The following is a 27,174-nucleotide window of genomic DNA, read 5'->3' as shown; positions in this document are numbered from 1 at the left end:
GAGTTGCCGCCATGTGATTGGCTGATTAGAAATTAAGTGTTAACGAGCAGTTGGACAGGTGTACCTAATAAAGTGGCCGGTGAGTGTACATTACAACATTGTTTTATGTGGTAGAGTAGAAACTAAAACTAATAATAAAATTAAATTAATAAATTGTAAATAGTAAATAATATATAGGATGAAAGTTTCTATTGAGGTGGAACATTGAAATAGGATTGACTGAATTAAATTATGGTAAGTTTTTTTTTTAATGATAGAGTATATGGCAACGTATTCCATCGGCCAGAATATAAGCATTAACAGACTGTCCAGTGACTGAACAAGGACAGGATGAGTGTTGGAAACATCAAATAAAGCTCAGATCAGAAAGTTGGAGGGACAGTAAGAAATGAGTGCCATGTTTTGAAGAAAAAAATCAGACATTGACAGCCTTGCAATAGAGAAATTAAGGCTGCACTGAATCTCTTTGACAAAAAAAGAAAAAAAAGGCTTGGATGTACAACATGGACAGAAAAATCTGGGTTTACCAGAAGGGAAAGCTGGGGGAGGGGAGGCACTGAAAAAGGAAAAAGCGGTCAGATGGGAAGCACATATAAAAATGAGAGCAACTCTTGGTTTCATCAATTAACAGAATACCTCAGAATTCAAAGAAAGAAAAATCGCTCTTCCCGGAGGAAAAAATAGAATCATGGCTCACTTTATTCAGAGATTACTCTTTCAGTTTGGATAGAGCTGGACGCCCCATGACAATATGTTTAGTGCAGGAGCTCCCTTGATGTTCATCTGTGTTTGCCTGCCTGTCAGATGTCACTGCAGCATATGTCAAACTCTATCAGGTCACAGTGATGGTGCTGCCAACAGAATCGGTCTCAGAGGAGTGGTAATCCGAGGAAGCTTTTTGCCCTCTCCCTGTGGAAAATGACGGGATAGTTAAGGAGCAGTTCACACTTGCAGTGTGGAGCTGGTGATTGGTGTGTAAAAGGGTGTTGCAGTCTCTTGCGTAACATGGAGGGGCACACAGTCTTTGAAGCCTCTGTCCTTTTAAAATGTGTATCAAGTTTTGATGAGGATACAAGTGCCAATACTACATGACTGACAGATTATATTCTGGTAGCTTAACCTCTGTGTTTGGAGCAAGCACTGCTGTGGTTTGGGTTTTCAACATGATGGGTTTTAAATCTGAGCTGTTTGTCCTGATCAAACCTGATGAGATCAATAAATATGACATATTTCAAATATAAAAACCTTATTACATTTTGGGTCTGTAATGTGATAAACCCTTTAGTCCAACTTCTGCCTGATAGCGATTAAAAATAGCTTGTTCTATTTCTAAAAAAAAGGATAAAAGTCCAACAGAAGTTTTTAAACATGCTTAAATTTGTATTAATTAAGAACACAACATGACAAGCATATTTTGCCGATGGTAATACTGTATCCAGGGAATAAAAGGAAAGGGAGTAAAATATACTAAACAAATAGAAAAGGGTATAAAGCTCAACCGTATCAGGATTACAAGAAGATATGTTCTATTTCATGTGTTTACAATATTATTCTGGTAATCAACAGAAATTATGTCACCCTAACTTTGAGTAAAACGTGCTTGTAGCAGGAAGCAATTATCTCTTAGAAAAATAAGCTGATTTCATTTGGCAAGTGATGAGATGCATTCATGTTTATAAATTTTGTTCCTCTGGAAACTCTGAATAGCTTGTTTCCCAACTCGCTCCATCCTCCTGCATCTGTTTTTTTCTTYTTTCTACTTCCTCTCCATCACCCCATCATCTCAACATGGTGATGCTGTCATGACAACTAAAGTGCTTCCTGAGTGCTTGTTGGGTAAACTGACTTGCCCAGAAGTACTTTATCCATTTTATCCRTCCCCCATTAACGTGCATACACATCTGCCTGATTTTTCCCCCTACAAGACTAACTTAAGTTTGAACCGTCTTTACTAATGCATACCCATTTATTTTTCTAACATAAAAAACACATGCCTAACTCGTACACTTTTTTTAAGCAGCCACAATGTCCTCACAAGTACAGATGCTCTGTTGTTCCCACACATGCACAMGTATGTTCCTAAAGTTGAAAAATTTATTTGGCAGAGCCTTTTTTTCTTTACCATGAAAACCTGGACATCTTCAAGAGTACCAATCAATTCCTCCAATTGGTTACTGTTAAACTTCAGATACGCAGTAATTACATTTTTTTACATTTTATGAATCTAAAATATAAGYATTTAAATGGAGATTATAGAATAGAAAGACACAGCACTTTCACAAATATAATGAGAAGGACATTTTACAAAAATCCTTGTTGTAGTCCAGTAGCTTTATGGAACAAAAATCCCACTTAAAGATTTGTATTCAAACATTATTTACTTTATCTATCTAGTCATCAGTAATCATTAACGATAAAAGCAAGGCTTTTTTCCAGTTTCATATTGCTGGCCTGTTATAACTCTACCTTCATGTCTGGATCATTGCTGTGCTTGGACAAGAATTTCAAGACTCTGATTGTGAGACTTCCTAAGAACGGAATTGGAGAAGGTCTAACAATCAGTGGAAACACAGCTGCACCTGCAATCAGGAAGTAGTAGTTGTAGTAAAACTAATCAAAACCACAAAGTGTAACCGTTGATGAAGAAAACAATAAAGGGCAACTGCTCCGAACATGGCACTAGGCACAGTTGAGTATTTCTGACAGCCCAAAGCTCAGACCGTGTGAAGGACACRTCCCCAACGTGTAGCTCTTTTGACAAAATATGCATGTTAATACTTTTTGATGAGTGTTGAAATTAAAGAGCACTATAAACTTTTTTATGATGGGAGTCTATGTGTATATTAGGGTATTTTTGATGAGAATCTGCATTAGCCTCAATAGTACATAGGTAGTAGTTTTATGAAGTAAAATGCAAAAACTGAGTGACTAACGATTTGCAATAATATAGTATCTTTTCAGCTTTATGTCTCTAGAGTCAGCCTTACCTTGAGTTCACATGTCCACTTACACACCAAGCTGCTTGTCAAGGTTTGGGTCTGTCATTGTAACCAGCATGARTCTGGTGTCTTTTCTAGGTACTATATAAGTGGACAGTATGAGGACTGAACTGCCTGYGGCCCAGTCAGTCCATTATTCTGACAATCTAGAGTTTAACAGAGCTAATCAATTGTATTTTTTCTTCAAAATCTATTGAGACCTACTTGACCTCACGGTTTCTGCCTACCGCTCGATTGTGAGACTAAATGGGTGCTGAACAATGACCAGCTGCGTTGTTCCTCAGACAGGAAAACCCCATTGACTTGATTGTATATTATTATGGTATTACCATCGGTCCTTGTTAGTGTTCACACAGAGATGTGGATACAATTATTTGCGCGCCTTGGCACATATGCATGCACAGATGCAGAAGCACGCAAGCAAATACAAACGGACAACAATAATACATGGAGTGATGAAACCCTCCTACATGCACACACACACCAATAAACCAACACATYGTGTTTATTTTTCTTAGACCAATAGTTTGCTATGGAACAAATACAGGAAGAGGATATTTACTGCTTCCTGGGGTGGCTTATTAGTTCCCAATCTAAAAGGCTAACAATATAGGCGTTCCGCTGAAATACAACCTTGCTGTTTTGTTGGTGGAGCTTTATTAAAGTTTACTTTGTTAGTCTTGCTCACTCAGGATAACAGAAATAAAAAATAGAAGYGGTTGCCTCATGCACTAAAGTTGATAAAGTAATTTTGTATATTTTTTTGTTTGTTTTGCATGTTTTTTTATCGTTTGTTCAAGTATAAGAGGAATAGTATGTTCATTTAATTAGCCTGTTCTACTCTACTTAATTTTGGAAAAACTACTTTTTACTTCAGCATTAGATTATTCACATATTGTTCATAGAAAGTGGCTAATTTCTCTGTAGAGTTGGCCTTGAAATAACATGATATACAGTAGTTTAATCCAGTATTAACCTTTGGGCAATTGGTGATTATTTTATTTTAAGAAGGTTCATTTTACCCTGCTTTGCTGCCTTCATGGGAGTACAGTGAGAACTTTGCCAATACTGGGATCCATACTGTCTGTGCTCAGACAAATGAATTTAAATCCAGTTTTGATACACACCATGGGGTCTTTCTTTTAACGTGTCTTTTCACCCCCCTCTACACTTCACGCCTTTCTCATTAAGCCCTAGTCGTCTACTTTCTAATCCCTACAAATGACAGCCAGGCATGTAAATCAACATGTTTACTGCGAAATGTTTCCAATTAAAAGAGGACGTTCGTTAAGAAGCATCAACGGACACCACTGGATCCTTAATTGTCTGGGATGCCAGTTTGGGATGCATATTAATTATGTATTAACCTCACATTCACAAGTGAACACACACAAATCCATGCAGACACATTAGTGTGTATTGCGTATTAATTACCCATTAGCCTTTGCTCTGTGCATTAAGAGCTGCATGGCATCAGAACGACAGCTTACCCAGGGGCTACACACATACACACACASGCACACACATTAATACCACCTACACCGCCTATTCAGGTTGAATTCACAATGAGGTATGAGCCATTTCAGTCATYCAGCCATGAACGGAACTAATTTCACCACAGGAAGTGTGACTGTGTGTATATTTAGCTATAAATATGCATTTGCAACTGTTTATGTTCCTTTTAATAGAGTTTAATAATTACGGCAGCTCGTCCTTGTCTAATAGATTGTCTGTCCTTATGTTTAGAAATTAAATATAGTTAGGAACCTAATGTTATAAAATAATAAAAATAAATGAATAAATTCTTTATAGAATTTTCTTGGTTATTTAAAAAAACGCTTTAGATTTGATCAAATTTTATTGCATGTTGTTTTAGAAATTAAATCTTTTTGCAGTAAAATAGTTCATTATGAATTAAAAAAGGACTTTTTTTGCATATAAGTAGTTAATGATTGATTTGAAATCACCTGTTATGTTTAGCAAACCTCTAAGTATCAACTTGTAATCCAGCTACTGTTCAGATTAAACATAAATTACACAAAGTGTTTTTTTTTTTTATATTATTTTTCTCTGACCTGCTTGGACTTTGAGATTTGGTCGTAGTGTAAGAAAATTTATATTCAATAAACTGAAGTCGAGATGATGAACACAAATGTTAAATAAAATGGTTTGTAGGATGAATGAAACCATACAACACCAGAATTCTGGAATCTGAGTGGAGGTTTATTCTGCGACTGCAGACCGGAAACCCACACTGCCCGTAAAACAGGAAGTTCATGTATTTATACAGTTTCTTCAATGCCTTCGCTCGCCCCCTGCTGACCTACGGCTGAGTCACAGGCATTCAGACAAAATTCTCTGCTAATGTCATTCAAGCGTTTTATTATGTGTTGTAAAAGATGTTTCAGACATGTCACTAGACGTATTTCAATCAAAACATAATAGATTAAACACTGTCAATATTTCAAAAAGGAGAACTTAAGAATATAGTGTTGTGCTTCTAACATCAGTACTAACCTCCCTAACTCTAAATTTCTTAAGTAGATTTCTAACGTTCTCACTCCCGACTTGTCAACATATTCATGATTGGTCAGAGAAAGTCCACTTCCAGTTTTGACGCGTCGGGTACCCCCGTGTGTCAGTCCTTGCCGCCCGCGGCTTTTGCGGGTTGCGACACTTAGGGGTCTTTGGGTTGGGGGTCTGAGGTTAATACAAGGGATCAGGGTTAATGGTTAATTTTAGGTACTGGGGTCAGGGATAGGCTGTATAATAGGCTAATAGAAGTTAAATTTTGGGACTGGGATGGTTAGTTTTGCACATTTCCTACTCTTAAAATATGACAACGTACTCGTCCTCCACCTCCTCACCTCGTAAAAAACTAACGCGCGAGGGGTACTCGACACGTCAAAACTGGACGCAAAAGGCTACCTGACCAAGCGTCAATATGTTGACGAGTCGGGAGTGAGAATGCGTTGAGATTTCAGACACTCGTGTCTTAATTTACATTTATTTTCATCATTTTATAGTAGTCATAGCTTCCATTGTTATTTTTTTCACACCATTTTAGATCTACTAGATACTGGATAGCGGTAGCAAATATGACCCCCGCGTGTAGGCAAAGCACCAATGCACCAGAGCTCAGAACTCACTTTTTGAGTTATAAACATTTTTGTATAACCCCCGCCCCACACACACACACACACACACACACACACACACACACACACACACATGCGCACACACACACTTTTCAGATGGAACCCCCTCCTTTAAATATGGAGTCTGCTGTAAAACCATTGACTGGTACAGTGAAGGTCGGATACATCTACATTCCTGCCAAATTTCATGCTGCTAGGTGCATCCCAAAACTTTGTTTTGGGGTTGGTGTTAGGGTGGCTCATTGGTGGGCCCGTTGGATAGCCTTTCATCAGAGCTTAAAAAAATCTGAGGCTCCTATGTTTAATAGTTTTTGAGTTAGAAGCATTTTTGTATGTATGTCCACCCACTTTCCAGATGGAGACCCCTCCTCAAATGAATTTGTTAAAATCCAGCGTTAATCCTTATTAGCTATTAAAAAGCAAAGTTTCATGTTTACGTTTTTTATTATTATTGTGGCATTCATGCTCATTTACATATTTTGATTACAAATGTTTGTATCATTTATATATTTCTATACAACCTAGAGGAGAACATTTTAATGCAGGGTTATAAAAAACATCATGGGACTCTCATTATGTCTCACTTCTTCACACCACTACATTTGAAGCGAATGCAGCACAGACACACCAGAATGTGAAGGTTTTCAAAAAAGAAGAGAAATTTAAATATAGTTAATTTGGCCACTGGGGTTTCAAAGATGAAGTCGAGKAGAACTGTATCCCCAGTAGTAATCCATTCAATTGCATGCCATAAATGACTGTGTGCTGTTGTGTGTGTTTGTGTACATTATTTACTTTTTTGTCTGCTCTTCAGGCACAAACCAGATACATTCTAATGTGCTAACAYACCATTTGTGGATCCTGGTATAACATTTTAACTGAGACTGGAATAACATTAGGACTAGGCATAAATTGGTATTATCCTAAAATGAATAAATGCAATGACCAGTGTAGGGTCGACATTGTGTGTGATTGGCAAACGATGAACAAATAATTTAGTGAATTCATGGCACAAGCAAATATATCTTTAAAAAAAGACTTTTGTTTTTAAATCAAAGACTTCAATTTCGGCTTGTTGCACAGTTGTGGTAGAATGGGGATTCCCCGTTCCAAACGCATTTGTTAAAGGCTTTTCTTGTCTTTGTCTGTGTGCACACATGTGCACGTGTGTGTGTGTGTGGATGTGTGTGTGTACTAGAAGAGGGGAGACTCTGAGTGAACCGGGGCAGAGGGAGAATTTTTCACAACTAATGTTCCATGACAACAGACCAAGGTTCCGTCAAGGTGAATCAGACCCTCTGCTGGCTAACGACTGAAACACACGCACAGCGCGCACACACACACACTCGCATTATCCCACCTCTATTGTCTTCTCCTTTTGTCTCTCTCCCTCATTCACAACCGCCACGTTAAATAGATGAGGGGAGTTCAGGATCCTCAACTTGTTTGTCGTCTTTTCTCGGCCGCGCCTCACCTCCCATCTTCAAAATCAAAATGTCATTTAAAATTTAAATGTRGGCCTGCTTCTATTTTGTAGGCGACTTTTGTTTTCAAGAGTTTAATTTCCTCTTTATATATTTAGGGGCTGCAGTCGCTCGGTGGTCAGTGCCACAGTCTTGTAATGTTTGTGCTCAGGTAGTGTCAGAAAGAGCATCTGGCATAAAACAATTACCAAAATCCTCTTGTGAGTTTGTTCGCTGTTTCAATCCCTACAGAAGGGGACAGTCAGAAGAAAAAACAACTTTCTCTTTTATATATTTTCACCTGTTTTCTGTGCTATGTGCGCATAAAACAGCTAAATCAGAAGGAAAACTATGCTGTGGACCAGTGATGTGTKGGCTTGAGGTTGCAGCAGTGGTGACAGATTGTTGATGTATTCCTGAGTGTTAACATTCCAAGTGCATCACCCTCCTGTCTACATGCCCCACTTAGATCAGTGTCTGAGTGTGTGTTTTATGTCAAACAGTGCTTTCTTGTATTTTACCTATTTAATTGTTTTGCATTAGGGATGCACGATATATTGGTATTGATATCAGTATCGGCCGATATTGGTCATTTTTTAGAATATCTATATCGGTCCGATATGTAAAACAGGGCCGATATTAATGTCCTATACTGATTTCTCATTTTTATCTTCGTGTTTCTGTTTTGGGAGGGGAGATGGTTGTTTGAGCAGCATCTGTTTGATCATGATAGTGATATTTACGCTGCGCAGCCAGGAATAACTGAAGTAGGGATCATGTCAGAGGTCTGGTTGTTTATTTACAGTATCAAAAAAGACCCAAGTGTGTTTTTGTGTATATGTATAATATAATATGTGTGTTTGTGTAATATCGGTAAATATCGGTTATCGGCCATAACACCAGTTATTATATCGGATATCGATATCAGCTGAAATTTTCATATCGGTGCATCCCTATTTTGCATTCGTTTTATAAACAGAATCATTATTGAGCAGTAAATGTAAGAGCAATTTTTTTTTCAGAAACAATTTTAAATTGACTTTTTTTAAAGGATTGAAAAAGTAACTGCAAAGGAAAAGACTAACTTTTTGACAAAGACAATAAACTATGAATAACAAGACTGGGATGGGTGGGTTTGTTGAAATAAGTAATCCTGAGAGAAACACAAGCGGAAATCTGACTTCAAAAAGAACGGGGGAAAAGAAGTGAAAATGTGACAGAACCTTCTTTTTCTTTYCAGACTCTAAAATAAATGTATGTCTCTAATGGGAAAAAAACCCCTCAAACACAGTCATCCAAGAAACAACTACTGTGAAGTTGAGTTTATCTTTTCTAAAGAGGGGGGGAGCTGTTGTGTTTTTTCTTTCACACTTTCATGCTTCTATCCTCTCTTCTTTGTTTTCATGTCTGCTTTTATCTCATCTCTCCATCCATGAACTCATGTACTCCTCTTCTCTGCTCTGCTGTTTCAGTGTGCAAAGTGGGCTTTTACCGCTCTCAGCTGGAGTCTTCAGCCTGCAGTAAATGTCCACCTCACAGTGTGGCCAAGCAGGTGGGAGCCACGAGTTGCAACTGCGAAGATGGATACCATAAGATCGACTCTGATCCTCCTAATATGGCTTGCACACGTGAGGACTGAACACCTGTTTTATTTGCATAATCCTGTGATTTTTCTTTAGGTAGTTTCTCACTGAGCTGTGACTTGTTGGCAAACATCATTCATGAGGGATTCTCCAGAATGTCTTGTGACAGTTGCGGTGGTTTGCAGTTCTCACAGAAGCTTGCAGTTTTGTTGCTTGAGTAGTGAACATGCTCTGAGCTCTGTGCAACAGATTTGATCTCAAAACACTTTTTTTGGATGTCTCAAAGATGCACTGCCTGGCCAAAAAAAAAGTCACTACCAATAAAAAAGGTCACACTCTCTAATATTTCATTGTACCGCTTTAGCTTTGATTACAGCACACATTCATTGTGGCATTGTTTCGGCAAGCTTCTGCAATGTCACATGATTTATTTCCATCCAGTGTTGCGTTAATGCTTGGCCAAGATCTTGCGTTGATGATGGTAGAGTCTGACCGCAGTGCAAAGCCTTCTCCAGCACATCCCAAAGATCCTCTGTGGGGTTAGGGTCTGGACTCCGGCGGCCAATCCACACGAAAATGATGTCTTGTGCTCCCTGAACTCTTTTACAGTTTGAGCCCGATGAATCCCGGCATTGTCTTCTTGGAATATGGCCGTGCCATYAGGGAAGAAACAATCCATTGATGGAATAACCTGGTCATTCAGTATATTCAGGTAGTCACCTGACGTCATTCTTTGAGCACAAACTGTTGCTGAACCTAGACCTGACCACCTGCAGCAACCCCATGTTATAGCACTGCCCCCACAGGCTGGTACAGTAGACATGATGGGTGCATCACTTCACCTGCCTCTCTTCTTACCTTGATGCGTCTGTCACTCTGGAACAGGGTAAATCTGGACTCATCAGAYRACATGACCTTCTTCCATTGCTCCAGAGTCCAATCTTTATGCTCCCTAGAAAACCAAAGCCTTTTTTTCAGTTAGTTGATGATTTGGCCCTTCTCAAACAGACTGACATCTTTTCCACGACCAYGAGATRTCTTTCAACATGGTTGTTTAAGAAATGAGAAGCAACTCATTGCACCAGTTGGGGTTAAATAACTTGTTRCCAGCTGAAAGATAATCACCCATGCAGTTATTATGCAATGTGTTATTGTATCTATTTGCTTAGTTAAATCCAGGTGGCMACTTTWTTWTTTWTTTGACCAGGAAGTKYATCTTGAATGCATAGGAATTTTATTGTTTGCATCTTCAACTCATCTCAAAAGCACCAGAGCTATGTTTTGCAACCTGTGCAGGATAACTATTATGATAAAACAAATCAAATTTGCCTATCTTCATTTTTGAAAGGTGTATTTTAGCAGGTTAAATTTAAAATAAATTCACAATGCAAGCTGAGCTGGGTACACTGTGAGCAGAGGTGGTCAAGAAATTAATGCCAGACAGTTTCCAACAGTCACAGTCAGGTGTGATTCTACTTTTTACAACTTATCGTTCATCAAAATRCATTTATATGATTTTACTAGCAGTGTTTTATCATTCTTCTAAGCAGCTTTTACTTTCCTCAGGCCCTCCCTCTGCACCACGTAATGCYATCTCCAATGTTAATGAGACCAGTGTCTTTTTGGAGTGGTCTATCCCCATGGAGACGGGCGGCAGGAAGGATGTGCGCTACAACATCCTGTGCAGACGGGTTTTGCCAGACAGCAGGGGACTGGAGGAGTGTGGCCCGAACGTACGCTTTCTGCCACGGCGAATTGGCCTGTCAAACACCTCCGTGATGGTTGCTGACTTGCAGTCGCACACCAACTACAGCTTCCTGCTGGAGGCCGTCAACGGGGTGTCAGAGCTGGCCAAAGACTACGCTAAGCAGTATGTGACACTTAACGTCACGACCAATCAGGCAGGTATGTTGCACTGTTCTTCTATTTATTTATTTTCTTTCATTTAAAGGGATCCACGATTAGTTGTAATGTTAGACTTTACTTGATAAACATTTATTTTAACTGTAAAATAAAGACTGTAAAAATACTGTAGGCTGTTTAGCATTTAAAATTTTTAAAAATATATTTTAACACGGATGAAGCCATTTTATTTACATGCAAAGCTTTCTGGGTAAATGACGTGGTATGGTCCTCAGTGTGAGCGAGCTATATCCACCCTGAAGGTTAATCTTGGACAATATCTGATGATTGGCTCTTTTAATTGAAACCAGAGAGCGTTGACAGAGAGGAGAAGGTAGAAATGACTCAGCCTGAAAATGTGGATGGAGAACAACAAAGCTGCTTCATGGAAGAAGAACCTCAGCTTAACCTGTTAGCCTTTGCACTAGCACTGATGCTATATTGCCTTCATCCATATTTTCAGTTGCAGGCTGAGTCATTTTTGCGTTTCCCTCTCTGTCATGTGGATGGAGGACCTCAGTGATGAGAGGAGAATGTGTAGCGCTGAGCTAATAGATATATATGGTGATAGCATCGGGGCTAACACTAAAGCTAACAGGCTAAGCTGAGGTTCTTCTTCCATGAAGCAGCTCTGTTGTCCTCCATCCATATTTTCAGTTCCAGGCTGAGTCATTTCTACCTTCTCCTCTCTGTCAACGCTCTCTGCTGTCATTCAAAAGATCCAATCGTCAGATATTGTTCAAGATTAACCTTCAGGGTGGATATAGCTCGCTAGCAGCCTCGCACCGAAGACCTACCCACGTCATCATTTACCCAGAATGCTTTGCATGTAAATAAAATGGCCCCATCCGTGTGATATATTTTTAAACTTTTAGTATAAAATGATAAAAACTAAACAGACTACRGWATTTTTACAGTCTTTATTTTACAGTTAAAATATATGTTTATCAAATAAAGTCTAATAKTACAACTAATCAGGGATCCCTTTAAGAACYTCCTTGATCTCACTGGGAATTTACTTTTTATTGAAACTCTTGAAGTCTGTGATGCTTCATTTGTCACATGATTTTAAACTGCCATTGATAGTTGGGAGAAAATGATGTTRTGTTGTGGACAGCTGATGAACAAGTGAAGTGGATTATTTTGTTTTTATCTCACATATTCCTTTAAATGTACAGTATTCAATAATGTCATAAGGACATGAGCATCCGTATGAACTCCCTGAGCAACAAATATGTAGTTCAACTGCCCCCCACAAACACACACACCACCCACTACCTCTGTTGTCCTTTTCCTTTTTCTTGAAGAGGTCCAAATGATCCCTAATTAGTGAACAGATTTATTTCTACTTCCTAAATTAATTCACCGCAGATGATTAGCATGTCGGTTTCCAGGCACAAATAGCTGAGTGTGAAAACAAAAGACAACAGATGATCAAATTATCACAGTATTTGTCCAACAAATCTGTCGCTGTAATAATTTTCACTTATGCATCATCCCTGCCGTGAACACAATAAAGCGTTGCGCTGGGGAGAGATGGAGCTTGTTTTCTGCTATCGCATCCCGATACTGTTTGTTATCAAAAATAAAAAGAACTCGGCGTGATGCATTTCATCAATAGGATTCACAGGAATCTGTGACATAATGAAGGTCCCTGAGTGTCAGGCTTTAACGTCTGCATGTGTTTGCTGTCTTGTGTAGTAGCAGGTGTTAATCTGAATGTCTGTCAACAGTGATGAATCATGCTGATGATTCAGTTTACTGTACATCTTATTTTTGAGTGTGGAAGTGCTGTTTTTGACATAGTAAATCCTGTTTAAAATGTTTAGCCAAATGAWTTGGAGGGGAGGGGAGGAAACCCTCTGGATATTGCACATAAATACATTTTGTATATCTGTTGGCTCCGTATGAAATGTGCACTCATCTGCTTTGGAAACTCATGCTTAGTTGTACAGAAATTATGTGCTTGTAGCTCAAAACTGTTCCTAAGTTGTGGGTTAGAGTGCGAGTGGTTGGTTGTCCCGTTTGTCTCCACGTGGTTCTATGATGAGCTTGCGACCTGTTCTAGGTATGCCCCACCTGTCACGCAGTAGCCGTGTTTCCATCCAATTTTAATGCACATTTTGAGCAAACTTTTAAAATGTTGCAAAAAAAAAAAAAAGAAGTCAGACGTGTTTCCATCAACTGGCTTGGAGTGAATCAAACAGGAAAAGCAAAGTGTAATTACGTCAGACGCCGATGTTATATGGCTGTAGTAAACAGGAAGTAAAGTCACAAACTCAAGGGAACTCTCTGGACAATGAAGGGAGGTAATCAGGAATGTTTTGCAGCTATCGGGAAAGTTGTAATTATCCTGTCATATCAACTAGTATTAGCGACTTAGAAAAAGAAATTCAATTATTTTCATGTTATGGGAAAATCCAGGAAAACACTGACAGAGGAGGGTCCAGCTACAGCAGCGTGTACAATTACTGGACAGTGGGAAAAGCTGATCGAGGCAAATTTTCTATTCTGCAAAAGTGATTCTATCTCCCCTTTTGCGTATTATCTGGTTTTCGGAAAATCCAAGGGAGTTCAAGAGTTTTTCCATTTCCATCCACCTTTTCCAATGTGATGCTTCAAAATGTGCATAAAAAAGTAGATGGAAACACGGCTAGTGACTGCTGAAAATAGACACCAGCTCTCAATGATCAGAAAGGAAAAAAAAACAGGTAGAGTAAAAAATGATAGATATGTTCTTGTGTAGTTTACTTTATTAGCTTGTAATGAAACGGGAATTACACATGATAGGAAAATGAGGGTGTGAGGGTACTGTTCTCCTCTTCTAAGCCTCCATCTGGAAGAGAGGCAAAGGGAAGAAAAAAAAGCAGTGTTGAAAGATATGTTTGCTACATTTTGTTGAACAGATGGCTCGTTGGCAGTCAAAGAGCAGTAGATAGTATTGCTAACAGCGTCAGTAGAAGTAGCGGTGGTAATAAAGAGCCAAATAACAGATATGATTTGTCTGTTAGAGAGAGGCAGATGGCTGTCTAGGACTCGAGACTGCTGACAGTCCTCTAAATGTCTCGTCACTGTGGTTGTCAGCGGACTGAGTGGATTACACCAGAGTATAAAACTCACGTTCAGTTTATTGGAGTTGTAGCTGGATTAGCCAGTCACTGGACCAAATGGAGATTTAGGATTAGGTTAGATTACTTGTGGCAGCCAGAGTTGCAGTCTGATAAAAAAAAAAGTGCTTCTCTTTGACATTGGTTGGGTAAAGCTCAGAATGTCAGTAAGGCTGTGGGGTGTAGATTTTCAGGATCAAAGGTATTTTTAAACATCTGCAAGCTATTATAGATCAGGGGAAAATATACTTAGTTTACTTCTCTCAGCAAAAAGTACAAAAGAGGACGGAAAAGTAAATTGTGTTATGTTTGTTGTTTACAGTTGCATACTTTGACATTTAAGACCTCAGACAATGAAAAAAAGATTTTGATTGTGATAATGCATTGTCCATTTAAGATTTTTTTCACCACAAATTGATGCATAAAACCCAAACTGTTGCATTTAAAATGTTCCATATTGCAGAAAAAAAGGTTTTGATGCTCAAAATGTCTTGGCTAGAGACCCCCAGGCCCCCTGCTAAGTGCAAGAAACGTTTATTAACGGTAAACAACTGAGTCTACTCCCACGCTATGCAAGGATTCCATGAAAGGCGCCGTGTTTCACGAAACACGGGTGTTGATCTATACACTGTAACTGTAGATTTTTAACAAGAGACTCTACCTGCATCGATATGTTTCACTTAGCGGTGCCTTGAAATTCCGCAGGTGAGAGAGAAATTTGGTGCATTTTTGTTGTTTGCTTGCAGAACCCAGCAGCCATCGCTTTGTTTTTAATGAAGCAGGGAGGAGGGAGGTCTCCTGTTGATGTTGCTACAATAGTTAGAATAAAAAAAACATTAATGTTTTGAAACTTTTACCAGATTTTTACTCAAAATCCAAGAACTTCTTTATTACTGTATGTATGCAGAATGTATTTTCCTCCACAAGATCAAATAGGCAATGCAGTGCCAGCAGCAGGAAGCCATTAAGGTGTGCTTGTCAGTTTGATGCCACTACATTCAGTACTAATGACTAACAGTGTTACAGGAGTAATAATGGTAATGAGCAGTTTAACATCTTCTGATCTATCCTGCTTTATGTCATAACTGCAATTACTAAAGTCTGAGGTCATTGCTGCAAGCAACTGCATTTTGGCTTGCTTCTGTGTGACAATGATTGTTGACTAGGTTTTTTTTTTTTTTTTTTTGCTTTTGGTGGTAAAGACCCAAAAAAAGGCATCTAAAGCAGAACTTCTGGAAGACTCAGAAGGTCTAAGGTTTAACGGAAGGAAAGTGTCACACAGGATGCGGAATCAAAGAAATGTGCAGTTTCACATTCTTTCCGTGAAGCGCTGCTAAATGATAAATTGTGTGACGAAAGGAACTAACTGGGAAACGGCAAAAACTAGAGAAGAAGGATGAGAACAGAGCAACAGGGTGGAATTAGAGGGGATAAACTGGAGGAGAGAAGACGGGGAGGTTGTTAGAAGTAAAGGCGAGGTCACGCAGCAGGAAGCTGTGAGTGAAGGAAAGCAAAAAGTTAGTTTTTATACTGTTGCTTTTTTGCAATACTACAGTTTATTATTAAAAAATATAAGAAATTGCAAAAAAAAAGGTTCAAATTACAAAAAATAGAAATGTACCAATATGCATTACTATGTAGTCTTTCTAAAATTAAAACATTCTTGCCAGTTGCCAGTAGGGGACGTTGAACCCCCGCTTGCATTCACTACGTTCACATAACACGACACGGGTCAGGTGATGGGGCACATGATTCTATGAACAACAGAGCCAATCAAGCCTATTGTTAGTCAATGACCCTCTTTTGCATATGACTAACCTGTTTGTCCATGTGGAGGCAGGGCTTATAAGGCTGAGTTCACCTGAAACTCATCAGACTGAAGAAGTCTCTTGGAGGAGAGACGAAACGTTTCACTAAGGAAGAACCAATTCAGAGGATTAACTTATTTTTTTCTTTTTGATTCTTGCCAGTGTTAGTAAATTCTTCATTATGATCTACTTTCTTTAAAATGTCTGTCAGTAGATTATTCATTGCACCCCAAACTCCCAGCTCTATTATTCGAAATCTGATTAACTTTTTTTTTCACGTGAGAGGTAATTACTAAACATTCTGTCTCATTGATTTATACCCTCACTGTGGTACAGCAGCGTTTTGTTTTCCCCTTAAACATTGTGTTTTACATTATTTGTTTATTTCAAATTATGTTTTAATGTTGTTCCATGTTGGAGCATTGCGTGCTAAACAAGCACCTACTGTGCATACATTAATTCTGCTGTTGCTTGCCATCTATCAAATGAACTGTGATGCATTATCTCGTGTCTTACTGGTGCTATGAATTTAGAATAGATGTGAATTGGATGCTGTTTGTTTCAAGCTTGGTACTGATACAGCAGGACAAATACAGAGAAAAAACAGCAAATGTCACAAGCAAAGAAAGTAATTGTGGCTCGTTTAACTGCTGGTTCTCAGTTTTTGTTTGTGTATTTTTTGGGGGATTCACATGAGGCACAGGGTCAGGTGTGAAAGGATTAGGAAAAGCTGTTATTTGAGTTAACTTTTGGCTGTTTCTAGGTAATGCCAAACTCCTGCATCCTTGATGACATTTATGAATCTTTCTTCAAATCTATTTATTTTAAGCACCGATTTTGTCACACTTGGTAAATCAAAGGGAAGACCTTGTAAATGAAATATGCATTCCCAGAAAACTGCCTCCGTCCATCTGTTAAAAGGTCAGGTCACGTGGTTAACGGGTCCAGGAGGTAAATTCAGACGCCCCTTTCTCCATCTCTTCATTAGAACTTCAGCAAATGTTACATTGCGACTACTAATAAATTTATCTGCCTCTCATTTTTACTGTAATTCATTGTGTCTCAATATGTCTTTCTGACAATCTGCAATGGTCTTTATGAGATAATAAACCAGACAGGCGAAGGCTTGCATTGATTTTTGGTGCTGGGGCAGACAGATTGAAGTCTGAGAGGCTTATGTCCAGCACTATAATAAAATTGTGCTGGTTTGAGGCCAGAGTTAATGTGTTGGGTCTGGTCTCATCCAGTAAAGTGGTTTTTCACCCTTTTATGTACCTTCTTTTTTTAAAAATAAAAACAAGTTTTACCCCGTGATAGTTTTATACCAAACAGAAAATTGCTTAAATGGCTGATGTTCAGACAGCACCAGTAGCGGAGGCACATTTGGGTTCTGCAGTCGCACTCTGTTGGTGTTCGTCAGCAGATGTAACACTCACTGGAAGTGTTTAAACAAGGAAGCGTCATTACACTGTCTACCCGTTTGCTAAAATAAAAGTGTTGCTTGTGCCCGTCAACACTCTTTCAACAGGTTTCTTCCTCATGGTCTATTTAATATTTGGTTTCTCACCTTTTTCTCTCTCTTTTGTTCTTCTGCCTGCTTGTTTTCCACTCATTATTCTATTACACCCCACCTCTTTCTGTCTCTTGGTAACTTCTTCAGTAATTCAGTAGTTTTAATACTGTTTTGGGTACATACTGTACATACTAGGGTTTTTGTCATTAAGAAAAAAAAAGTTTGCATTAAACTGAAAATAAATTGAACACTAAATATGTTTGATTTTTATTGTTTTAAATCTTGTTTCAAGTATTAGTTTTACATGTTGCAGCCTAACGGACTAAACAAGAAAACATAGAGAAATGTAGAATTGAAACCATGTCAAATATATTCAATACATTAAAAATCATATGCAATATATATTTTGTTTACGGGGCTAAAGTTTGTCAGTCATTAAAAATGTCAAAACTACTTTGTACTCACAGGTTATTTTCATAATTTAAGTGAAATATCAATAAATCATGTTTTTTTTTTCCGTTTTTGCAAGTAAAGTTTGAACACATCAAAACAAAAGACCTCCGTTTGGCTTTTTCTCTACCCTTGTGAAAAATATACATGCTTAGTATACTAAACCTTAGCATACTTGGGTATACTTGAAGCCAGACTAATCATCAGCATTCTTAAAGCATGCTATTATATAATAATTAATTTTGTACTAAATATAGTTGTAATTAAATTTAAGAAAATTACAATTTAAATTTTATTAGGTAAACTATTATGTACTAAAGTGGAAAAACTTCATGTACTTTGTACATTTTAGGTATACTGTGCTTGATTTACCAATAATATGCATAATTAGTAAAATTTAAGAGTACTTTTTGTAAAGAAATTACATTTGAATTGTGGATGTCTTCTAAATTCATAAGCATAATATTTTTAAAATATTATTATTGTGATGATAGTAAGCTTTTTTATAATTAGGAAGTAAATTTTTTAGCTACTTATTAATATCCTTTTTTATTCTGTTACTTTGTACATTAAATGTTTTACTTCATATCAATGTACTGCAAACATATTAGGCTACCAGTATACTAAGGTTTGAATTAAATAAGGATACATATTACTTTCATCTTTAATGTATTTCAGGAAGTTTTTATTGTGTTTATTTACCTAATTTCCCTTTGGGATCAATAAAGTATTTTTGAATTGAATTTCTTACGTTCAGTTAACTGTTGTCAATCAATTATAATGCATTTTTAACAACAGAAAATGTCAAAAATATTTCTCTTTGAGTAGTTGCTGAAATGCATGTTTTTGTTTTGTTTTTTCATTATTTTTTACAATATTGTACTGCCTGAATATCAAATCAGGCTGTTATTATCTTTTATCCTACTCCTATGGAATCCTCCATTAAAGCCTTTTGATTAATACAGCATCAGAAACTGCCTCCATTATTGGAGGATTTAAACTTGGTGTATTGTTACCCATAAAGCAGCTGAGAAAATAAGCCTTAGCCCATCACTGAATCCCCACCTTTACACGGTTTAAGCATTAAAAGTGTGTATGTGTGTGATTTAGTGTCTGGTTTCCGGCTTTTAAGATCTTGCAGATAACACTTCTGTGCAACCACCTCTCAGGCTACAGTTACTGTGTTTGTAGCAATGATTTATTCCCTATGGAGTTCTGCTGAGACTATTGAAACCTAAACGCTGTTTAGAATTTGCAGAAAACACACACTGCTCCCAAGCACGCACGCACGCACACTCACACACTCGTTAACCATCAGGATGTTGCCTGAGGGAGCATTTTGCCTGGTTAAAAGCTCTTTGTGTCAGACTCTCCCAACTGTCCCTCTGAGAGATGGCTCAACAGTTCAGGTTACAACAGGATGGCTTTTGTGATTGATGCAAACTCAAACAACTCGGCTCTCGTGGCTTTGAAGTGAAAGGGAAACTTTATCGTAAATCAAAAAGTGAAAACTTTTCAAAAGAGACAAAGACAAATGAAAAGTATAAGAAGCGTTGAATTAAACGAGTTCAAAGTACATAAAAATAAAAAATATTTTTAATTTCCTATTTTTGGTTTTGGCTTTACATGTTTGAGTTTTTTTTTTTCTTTTCCCAACCTGTTAAATTTAGTAGCCACACAGGGTGGTCACATTAGGAGGCACTGAATTAGGATCATTAACTCATTTAGAGGTATTATATAATTAAAATACATGTCTTAGAGGCAGATCTGCTGCTGAATTGGTTGAATTAGAACATAGTTAACTGAACAGGAAGGTGAATGTGAATCCTAAGAGAGTTTAAAGCAGAAAAAATAACCCACAACAGAAAAATTCTGATCAGAAATGACTGGATTCTAATTGGAAAAACTGCTTCTCTACCAATACTCTTTAAAATCTGCTCTTTGTTGTTTTTGTGTGCAATTCATTATTTGTCATGTTTTCCTAATTGTTACAAATTCTGATGATTCTTGACAGCTTTTACAACAATAAAACAATTAGTTTTTTTGTGTATTTTATGTTAATTAGCTGATTATACCACTGTTGCATATTTTTGTTATTTCATTTTCTAGAATTCACAACGTGCTGCATTTCCTTTTATCGAGCCACGTCTATTGTGATGTTTATGTGAAGTATTAGGCCCTTCAAACTGTGTGTTAAGATGCCTGTGTGTTTGCAGCACCCTCCCCTGTCAGTGTGGTGAGGAAAGTACACACGGGGAAAAACAGCATCGCCCTTTCCTGGGCAGAGCCCGATCGCCCCAACGGCATTATTCTGGAGTATGAGATAAAGTATTTTGAGAAGGTAAAACTATTTTGTATATAAATTAATTAATTAATGAGTTATTTTTTCCAAAAGATTCTTCTGATGGTTTTGTTTGCATTTGAATAAGTCTGATTAGCTGATTGCACATTTAAATTAAAAAAAGCAGTTTATCAGGCAAAATGTTTCATACTGAACTGTCTGAATGTTGAAAATCAGAAATGGCAGCTTTTAAAGTTGCCAGAATCCAATGAAAAGAATAGCTTTGTTGATGGTAAATGTTTAAAAAAGGAAATGGGGTGATATTAGTTTGGTTTGTCTATTTTAGCTTCTTTACTCCCAAGTTTTATTACATTAAAGTTCATGCAGGATTTTGATTCTTCTATTTGCATCGCTGTGGTTGAGGTGCCCTTGCTTTTTTTCCTTATGTCATGTCCCAATGTCTTTTTTTTTCGGTGGGAAGGTCAGCTCACAGGAAATCAGAGTGCAGTCGGTGGTTTGCTAATGGCTTTTGAGCTTAATGGGAGGAGCATTTATTTTTGTTTAAACCTGATGTGGTTACGGTTAGGGAAACTGATCTTCGCACAAAACCATTTAAACACACTTACTTTACGCTCAGCTCTATCACAGCTAGCTAGCTTGACCAAAGCAGTGTGTAAAAACTGTAATTTGAACTCAAATGCATGTGCAGAATATTTAATAGAGTAAGTGCTTTACTGGGCACATTATACAATTCAACTAACAAAACATTTTTTTTTGAAGGAGCAGGACTCCAGTTACACCATAATAAAATCCAAGGAAACAGAAATGGTGGTGGAAGGACTGAAACCCTCATCTGCCTACATCTTCCAGGTGAAAGATGTGATCACACATTTAGTTAGCTATCATTTAAAACAAAACAGACAAAAGAAAGTATGTCATAAATGAATGACAAAACTAAAAGTGTGGGAGACAAAGATATAAATGAAACCAAGTAAAACACATGAGTTTGAAAATATTAGTGACGCTTATGTTGGACTTTGTCCTGATCAAATCCCACAGGTACGAGCCAGGACGTCAGCGGGTTATGGTGCATTTAGCCGACGCTTTGAATTCCAGACAAGCCCTTACTGTGAGTACACCGTGACAATACAATCAACAATGGATGCCAGGTGCAGCTTTGTGTGCTTTACGGCCTGTGTCTGATCCCACATCTTTTTTCTTTGGCAGTAACTGCCACCAGTGAGCGTGCTCAGGCTTCCATAATAGCAGTGGCCATCACCCTGGCTCTGGTTCTACTGGCAGTGGTTGCTGGATTCCTGCTCAGTGGACGGTAAGGCATAAATAAACACCTGGGAGGGAGTGTTTGCTGGTGTAAACACAGATAAGAACATATTCCATTCTTACATAGGTGGATGTGGTGAAAGAAATGAGACTGCTTATATGCCTCCGTATACGTAGAGGCAAACCTGTGGTTTGTTTCTTATGTAGGATCCAGGTAGTGATATCTGGGTAGTTTGTTTTCCAGTTAAACTTGGAGCCTTTTTTTTCAGTAAATGATGGTGTTGCATCGATGATGGATTTTCTAGTAGATCCGATTTTATCTATGATCAGTAACTTTTTGACATATATATTGATTGCCTGCTTTTGTTCATGGTTTGTTTCTTTTTGTGATATTTAAACAACATTTACCAATACTATCCAGAATATTTTTTGCAAAAGGGGGATAAGATAAGATGAGATGAGATGAGATGAGATAAGATAGAACTTTATTGTCATTGTACAGAGCACAATGAAATTACAGTTCAGAACACCCATTCAGAAGAAGACAGGACATAACAAACATAGGAGAATAGGTGCTCTGGGTCATGCTGCCACTGACCCTGCACAGAGCAAGGATCATCTTCATGAAGACATCATGAGGAGTCACAACTGTTAACAGAAAAACTAAAAAAAAAAAAACATCGTATCATATTATGTCAACAAATGTGACACACTATGGTGTTTAAAAAAAAACTGCATAGAGCAAATTTATTAGCCAGAGGAGTAAGTGAGTTTAGGGGGACGTGTATCTGAAGCCATGAGTGTTGTATGCTTGTGTGAACATCTGAAGAATAAGCCCGAGGAATCCAGTCCCCAAAACCAGCGCAGCCATAGTTCAGAATATGGATGTTAATTCATTCTGTGCGTCCCTCAGCTTGCTCCAGGAACCAGAACACAGGCAGGTCTGAGAGGGGGTGGGGTGTGGGGCAGAGCCTCAGTCGACGTAAGCATCCAGGAAGAATGTAGTCCACAGCTCTCAAGGCCATTGTAAGGGTGAGCCAAATCCTGTAATCATTTGTTTTGGGAAGAGAAGAGAATGTTCTGGATCCGGCAGACAATAACAATTTTCCATCTGCTTTAATGTCCGCTGGTACATCTCAATGTGGCGAATCCAATCAGGCAAATAGTGTGGGCAAATTCCGCCGAGCTATCAGCTTCTCCAAGATCAATTCCATCTGGCCAGCACAGTCCAGGAACTACAGCTGGCCTGCGATCCTCAGCAGAACTGCTTACAGACCGAGTCCAGCTCGCTCAAGGCAAAAGTCTGAGTGCTGATAGAATGACAATCCTTCATACTGGTCAGGCAGCCAGGAAATGAACAGCCACCGACGCTGTATTGTAGAACACCAGGAGACCACCAAGCCGATCTGTAGAATCCAGTGATCGGAATCCAAATATATATCCAGAACAGAACAGAGGTCCCACTTTTGACATGTCCTCACATGGAAGAAAATCTTTGTTCCAAAAATTTATTAAGAGACCAGCTAACCAAATCCATAAAAATAAAAATATCCATAATTTCTGGTTTTGGATGAAAACATAGAGAAGGCTCCAAGCAGCAAAGCAGGGAAGATAAGGAAGGGCAGGAGAGAAAGAAAAAGCGTCTCATGTTGGGGAAGAAAAAAACTGCTGTACGCCACATTTTTCTGCGATGAACTTGGGTCAGAAGTACCACAGCCATTTGTAACCTTTGTCCCCCTCACCCTCTGCCTTTATGTGTTCAATAAACAAGGAAATCCTTCGGTGCATACGTACTGGTGTTTATATGCATGGGGTCACACATACTGTATGTATTAAAATGATCACATGGGAACCAAGCAATCTCAAAACCAAGCTCCCTCTGGCAAAAACACACAGAATCCCCCACCTCAGAATATCCAGCTGTTCACTACAAACACTTACTGCCAAGACAGTCTGACCCGCAGAGAGGTTCAGAGGGAAATATATATATAAATATAGACAGTATATACAAATTGAACTTAATCCCTTTGAGTGTGTTTTTGTGTTTACTTGTATTTAGGAATTAAAAAAACGTGTTAAGTCCCTTATGCAAAACATTTCTTTTAATACAGTGAATATAATCATTTAATTAACCTGGCAAATACAGAAAATTTTTATCAGTGTTTGTTTTGTTGCCTTGTGCATGTTTGTGTTTGCACATAAAATGAAATTTAACCCCCCCCCCACACACACACACACACACACACACATTTAATTTGGGTTATCTGGGATTACCTCTGCAGCCATTTGTACAAATATTAACCTGCAGAAGCTGTTTGAGCACAAACGCACATACATGCTGCATGTAAATTTACTGATTTTTTTTTCAGTGAGGGTTACATTGATGACCTTGATCGCATTGATATCATGGGAGAAATACCAAAATAAGCCCTTTTAATCTATGTAATCATTGTTTTTTTCTTATGTTGAGATGAGAGAGGTCGTTTTCTGCAACAAAAAGAATCAGAGTTCATATCTTCAGAAAAGCTTTTGCAGATTGATGTACGAAAAATGTAATTTTGCTTATGTCAATAGCTTTTTCAACACATTCAGCAGTATTTATAAAATGGCTCAAAGTATAAGGTTGCAGCTTCTACAAGGAAATAAAAAGCTTATGTTGCACTTAGATCCAAGTGGTATTTTGCCCTGTTTTTATCAATTTTGCTCTTTTTTGTCTTTGCTATTTAATGCAACACTAAAAATATAAAACTGATTATGTTTTAAACCTTTAATGTCCAGAGAAATTTTATTGGCATCCTCTTATAGAGACATTGACCTCTGTTTACCTAAAGGCCCCATCACACTATACTATTTTATGCAACTGATGCCTACTTAAGATATTTTTATGACTAAATAACTCATTTATGTTCTATATTTGATCTAAATGTTATGATTGCAGTATGCATATGTTTAAAAGAGGCGTCCAGTTGCTGTTTTTATTTTTATTTTTTTATTCCATCTTCAGTGTAGACCTCTCCAAAGACAGACAAAATTTTCATAAGTTGTCCAAAACGTAGTGTGACAGGGCCTGTCATCTTTATTCAGGGACACTTAATTTAAATGTTTACTAAATGAAAAATGTAAAAAACTGACTTTTTTAAAAAAAAATTTACTTTGACTACTTATTGTTTGAAAACTAATCCAAAATAGACTTAAATTTAGTTGTTGACACATTGTTGAAAAATATAAATGCTGATTACTATAAAAAGAACTTATAAAATGTATTTATTTATACTTGTGATTTATTCTTTTTGTGCAGCTGTTTAAAGGTTTGAATTGCTTCCTCTAAAAAGTCATTTTTAATGAAATGCTCTCACTCGGTGTGCAAACACCGCTGCAGCATGACGCTGACTCTGATGTGTTTGTGTTTTCTCTTCAGGCGATGTGGCTACAGCAAAGCAAAACAGGATCCAGAGGAAGAAAAGATGCACTTCCACAATGGTCACAGTAAGTCAGGAGAGCCCAAACTCATTTTGCAGATTCTGTTTAGCATAAACAGTACGCGTGTAATGTCACTGTGCACACAAATGCGAGTTTATCGGAAGTTTCTGCTGCGTTTACAGCAGCGGGTTCAGACTCTGGTCATGGCTCTGTTTAACTTCATAAGCATGGATGTCTGCTACCAGTGCACATGTCAGTGATGAGTGCCAGCAGCTATTTTTTGAATGACATCCATGTTAGCAGAGGACACATAAAGCTATGATGCATTATGAGCTGTGACAGCTCAATATACTGTATTTGTTCATTTTGGCACTGCACTGTTATATCCATCTGTTGGTTTCAGAGCTATAATGGAGACATCAGCTTCAAGACAGAGAATAAAATAAAATAAAATAAAATAAAATAAAATAAAAACACCATTGGTCCAATAATGTGTGGAATATTGTTATGCTGATTTTGGTTTTGGATAAGCACATTTTAAATTAGATTATGTTACAAATCACACCCACAAAAATGAAAAAAAAAAACTTTTCAAGGGATATAAAAGGGTGTAAAATGTGTATTTAGTTTCTGGTTGCAGTATTTGGGATTCAGAAAGAAACTGAGTGAAGCCATTTTTTATTTATTTAAATTTACCAAATTACTGAATAGTTGTGTGCAACCAAAACCTGCTAAAATGATTAGTCAGTGCCATGTTTATTTCATTTTTTTTTTCTGCAGTAAAATTTCCTGGGGTGAGGACTTACATTGACCCACTTACCTATGAGGACCCCAACCAGGCAGTGCATGAGTTTGCACAAGAGATTGACGTTTCGTTCATCTCTATTGAGAGAATCATCGGCGCTGGTGAGTATGATCAGTGGGACTGTCTGTGTACTCCATAGATAGATTTTCATTCAGAACAAAGGCAGAAGATGATTTGGACGGAATAAGAAAGTAAACATGTTCTGTGTACTGAAATGACTGACCATCAAATAAAATACTTCCATTTTATACTTCATTATTTTTACAAACAATGTAAAACCTTTGTTATTACTGCTTACTTTGTGTGCCATAATGTTTCAAGTGTAGGTCAAACATTGCTTTTGATTTTAAAGGATTTGCTTAAAGTTTAACAATCCTTATTTGCAATTGAAGGTTGGCAGATAGTGGCCAAACTTAGTCTTTTTATTTGCCTCAGGGGAATTTGGTGAGGTCTGCTGCGGACCCCTGAGGCTACCTGGGAAAAGGGAGATCCAAGTTGCCATTAAGACCTTGAAAGCAGGCTACACAGAGCAGCAGAGACGTGACTTCCTGTGGGAGGCTTCGATCATGGGCCAGTTTAACCATCCAAACATCATCCGTCTGGAGGGGGTGGTCACTAAGAGTAAGCTGTTGGACAGATCTGCAATCTGTAGAATTTCCACTATTATTTGAGTTATGGATACAGTTTATGTCCCTATTAGTTGCATACCTGTCAATCATTGTATCATGGATATGAGTGGCTGACCATTAATAGCTTGAAAATCATACAAAAACATTTGCGCATAATCCATACCTCCCTAAATGTTTAGTTGTTTAAAATGTTTATATAGTGAATCAACATGAAATTGTTATTTTAACTTTAAAATAATGAAATTTAGTAATGTATGATTTTAGCTCAGAAAACCTACTGTAAAAATGGATGATGTAAACAAAATGTGTTGTATTAGCTGATTATATTAAATGATGAGATTGTGCTCTCCTTTTCAGGTAAGCCTGTGATGATCATCACTGAATACATGGAGAATGGATCACTGGACACATTTCTAAAAGTAAGAAGCAGCAAAATAAAACCTCAAAGGAGTCATGAGAAACTGAAGATAAATAAATGTGAAGCGAGACCAATATGTTAATTGTAGGAGGATACAGTGAAGTAATAGAAGCACTGTATATTAAGCGTATTTATTTCTCTCAACATGAGCAGAAAGGAGAAATAACTGAGTTGGATTATTAGCTTAACAAAAATGAACATGAGCCTGCTGGATGTCTGAACTGAGCCAATCATCTGTGTGAAAACAGAGCAACGTGTTTGATAATATTAGAAACATCCAGCATTAAATGAAAGCGACTCCTACATTGTTATAGATGATCAGTAAACGGCACAAATATTTCCAGTCAAGCTACAATT

The 27,174-nt window shown here is 37.7% G+C and overlaps 1 protein-coding gene across 1 annotated transcript in view; it reads left to right on the top strand.

The window, feature by feature from the left end:
* LOC106513589 (ephrin type-A receptor 5) overlaps positions 1-26,818 on the top strand; it is a gene marked incomplete at its 3' end in the record, with an annotated part of 49,299 nt that extends 22,481 nt beyond the window's left edge. Inside the window, 10 exon segments of the mRNA XM_014002505.1 lie at positions 9,093-9,248; positions 10,770-11,108; positions 20,200-20,324; positions 21,045-21,134; positions 21,324-21,393; positions 21,492-21,594; positions 24,964-25,031; positions 25,746-25,871; positions 26,206-26,391; positions 26,757-26,818. Of these exon segments, the coding sequence (XP_013857959.1) occupies positions 9,093-9,248; positions 10,770-11,108; positions 20,200-20,324; positions 21,045-21,134; positions 21,324-21,393; positions 21,492-21,594; positions 24,964-25,031; positions 25,746-25,871; positions 26,206-26,391; positions 26,757-26,818 (1,325 nt within the window).
* Positions 26,819-27,174: the final 356 nt, after the last annotated feature.

This window comes from Austrofundulus limnaeus, unplaced genomic scaffold, assembly GCF_001266775.1.
Source record: "Austrofundulus limnaeus strain Quisiro unplaced genomic scaffold, Austrofundulus_limnaeus-1.0 Scaffold13, whole genome shotgun sequence".
NCBI classification, from domain to species: domain Eukaryota; kingdom Metazoa; phylum Chordata; class Actinopteri; order Cyprinodontiformes; family Rivulidae; genus Austrofundulus; species Austrofundulus limnaeus.
This window is presented reverse-complemented; position numbering and strand designations above follow the sequence as displayed.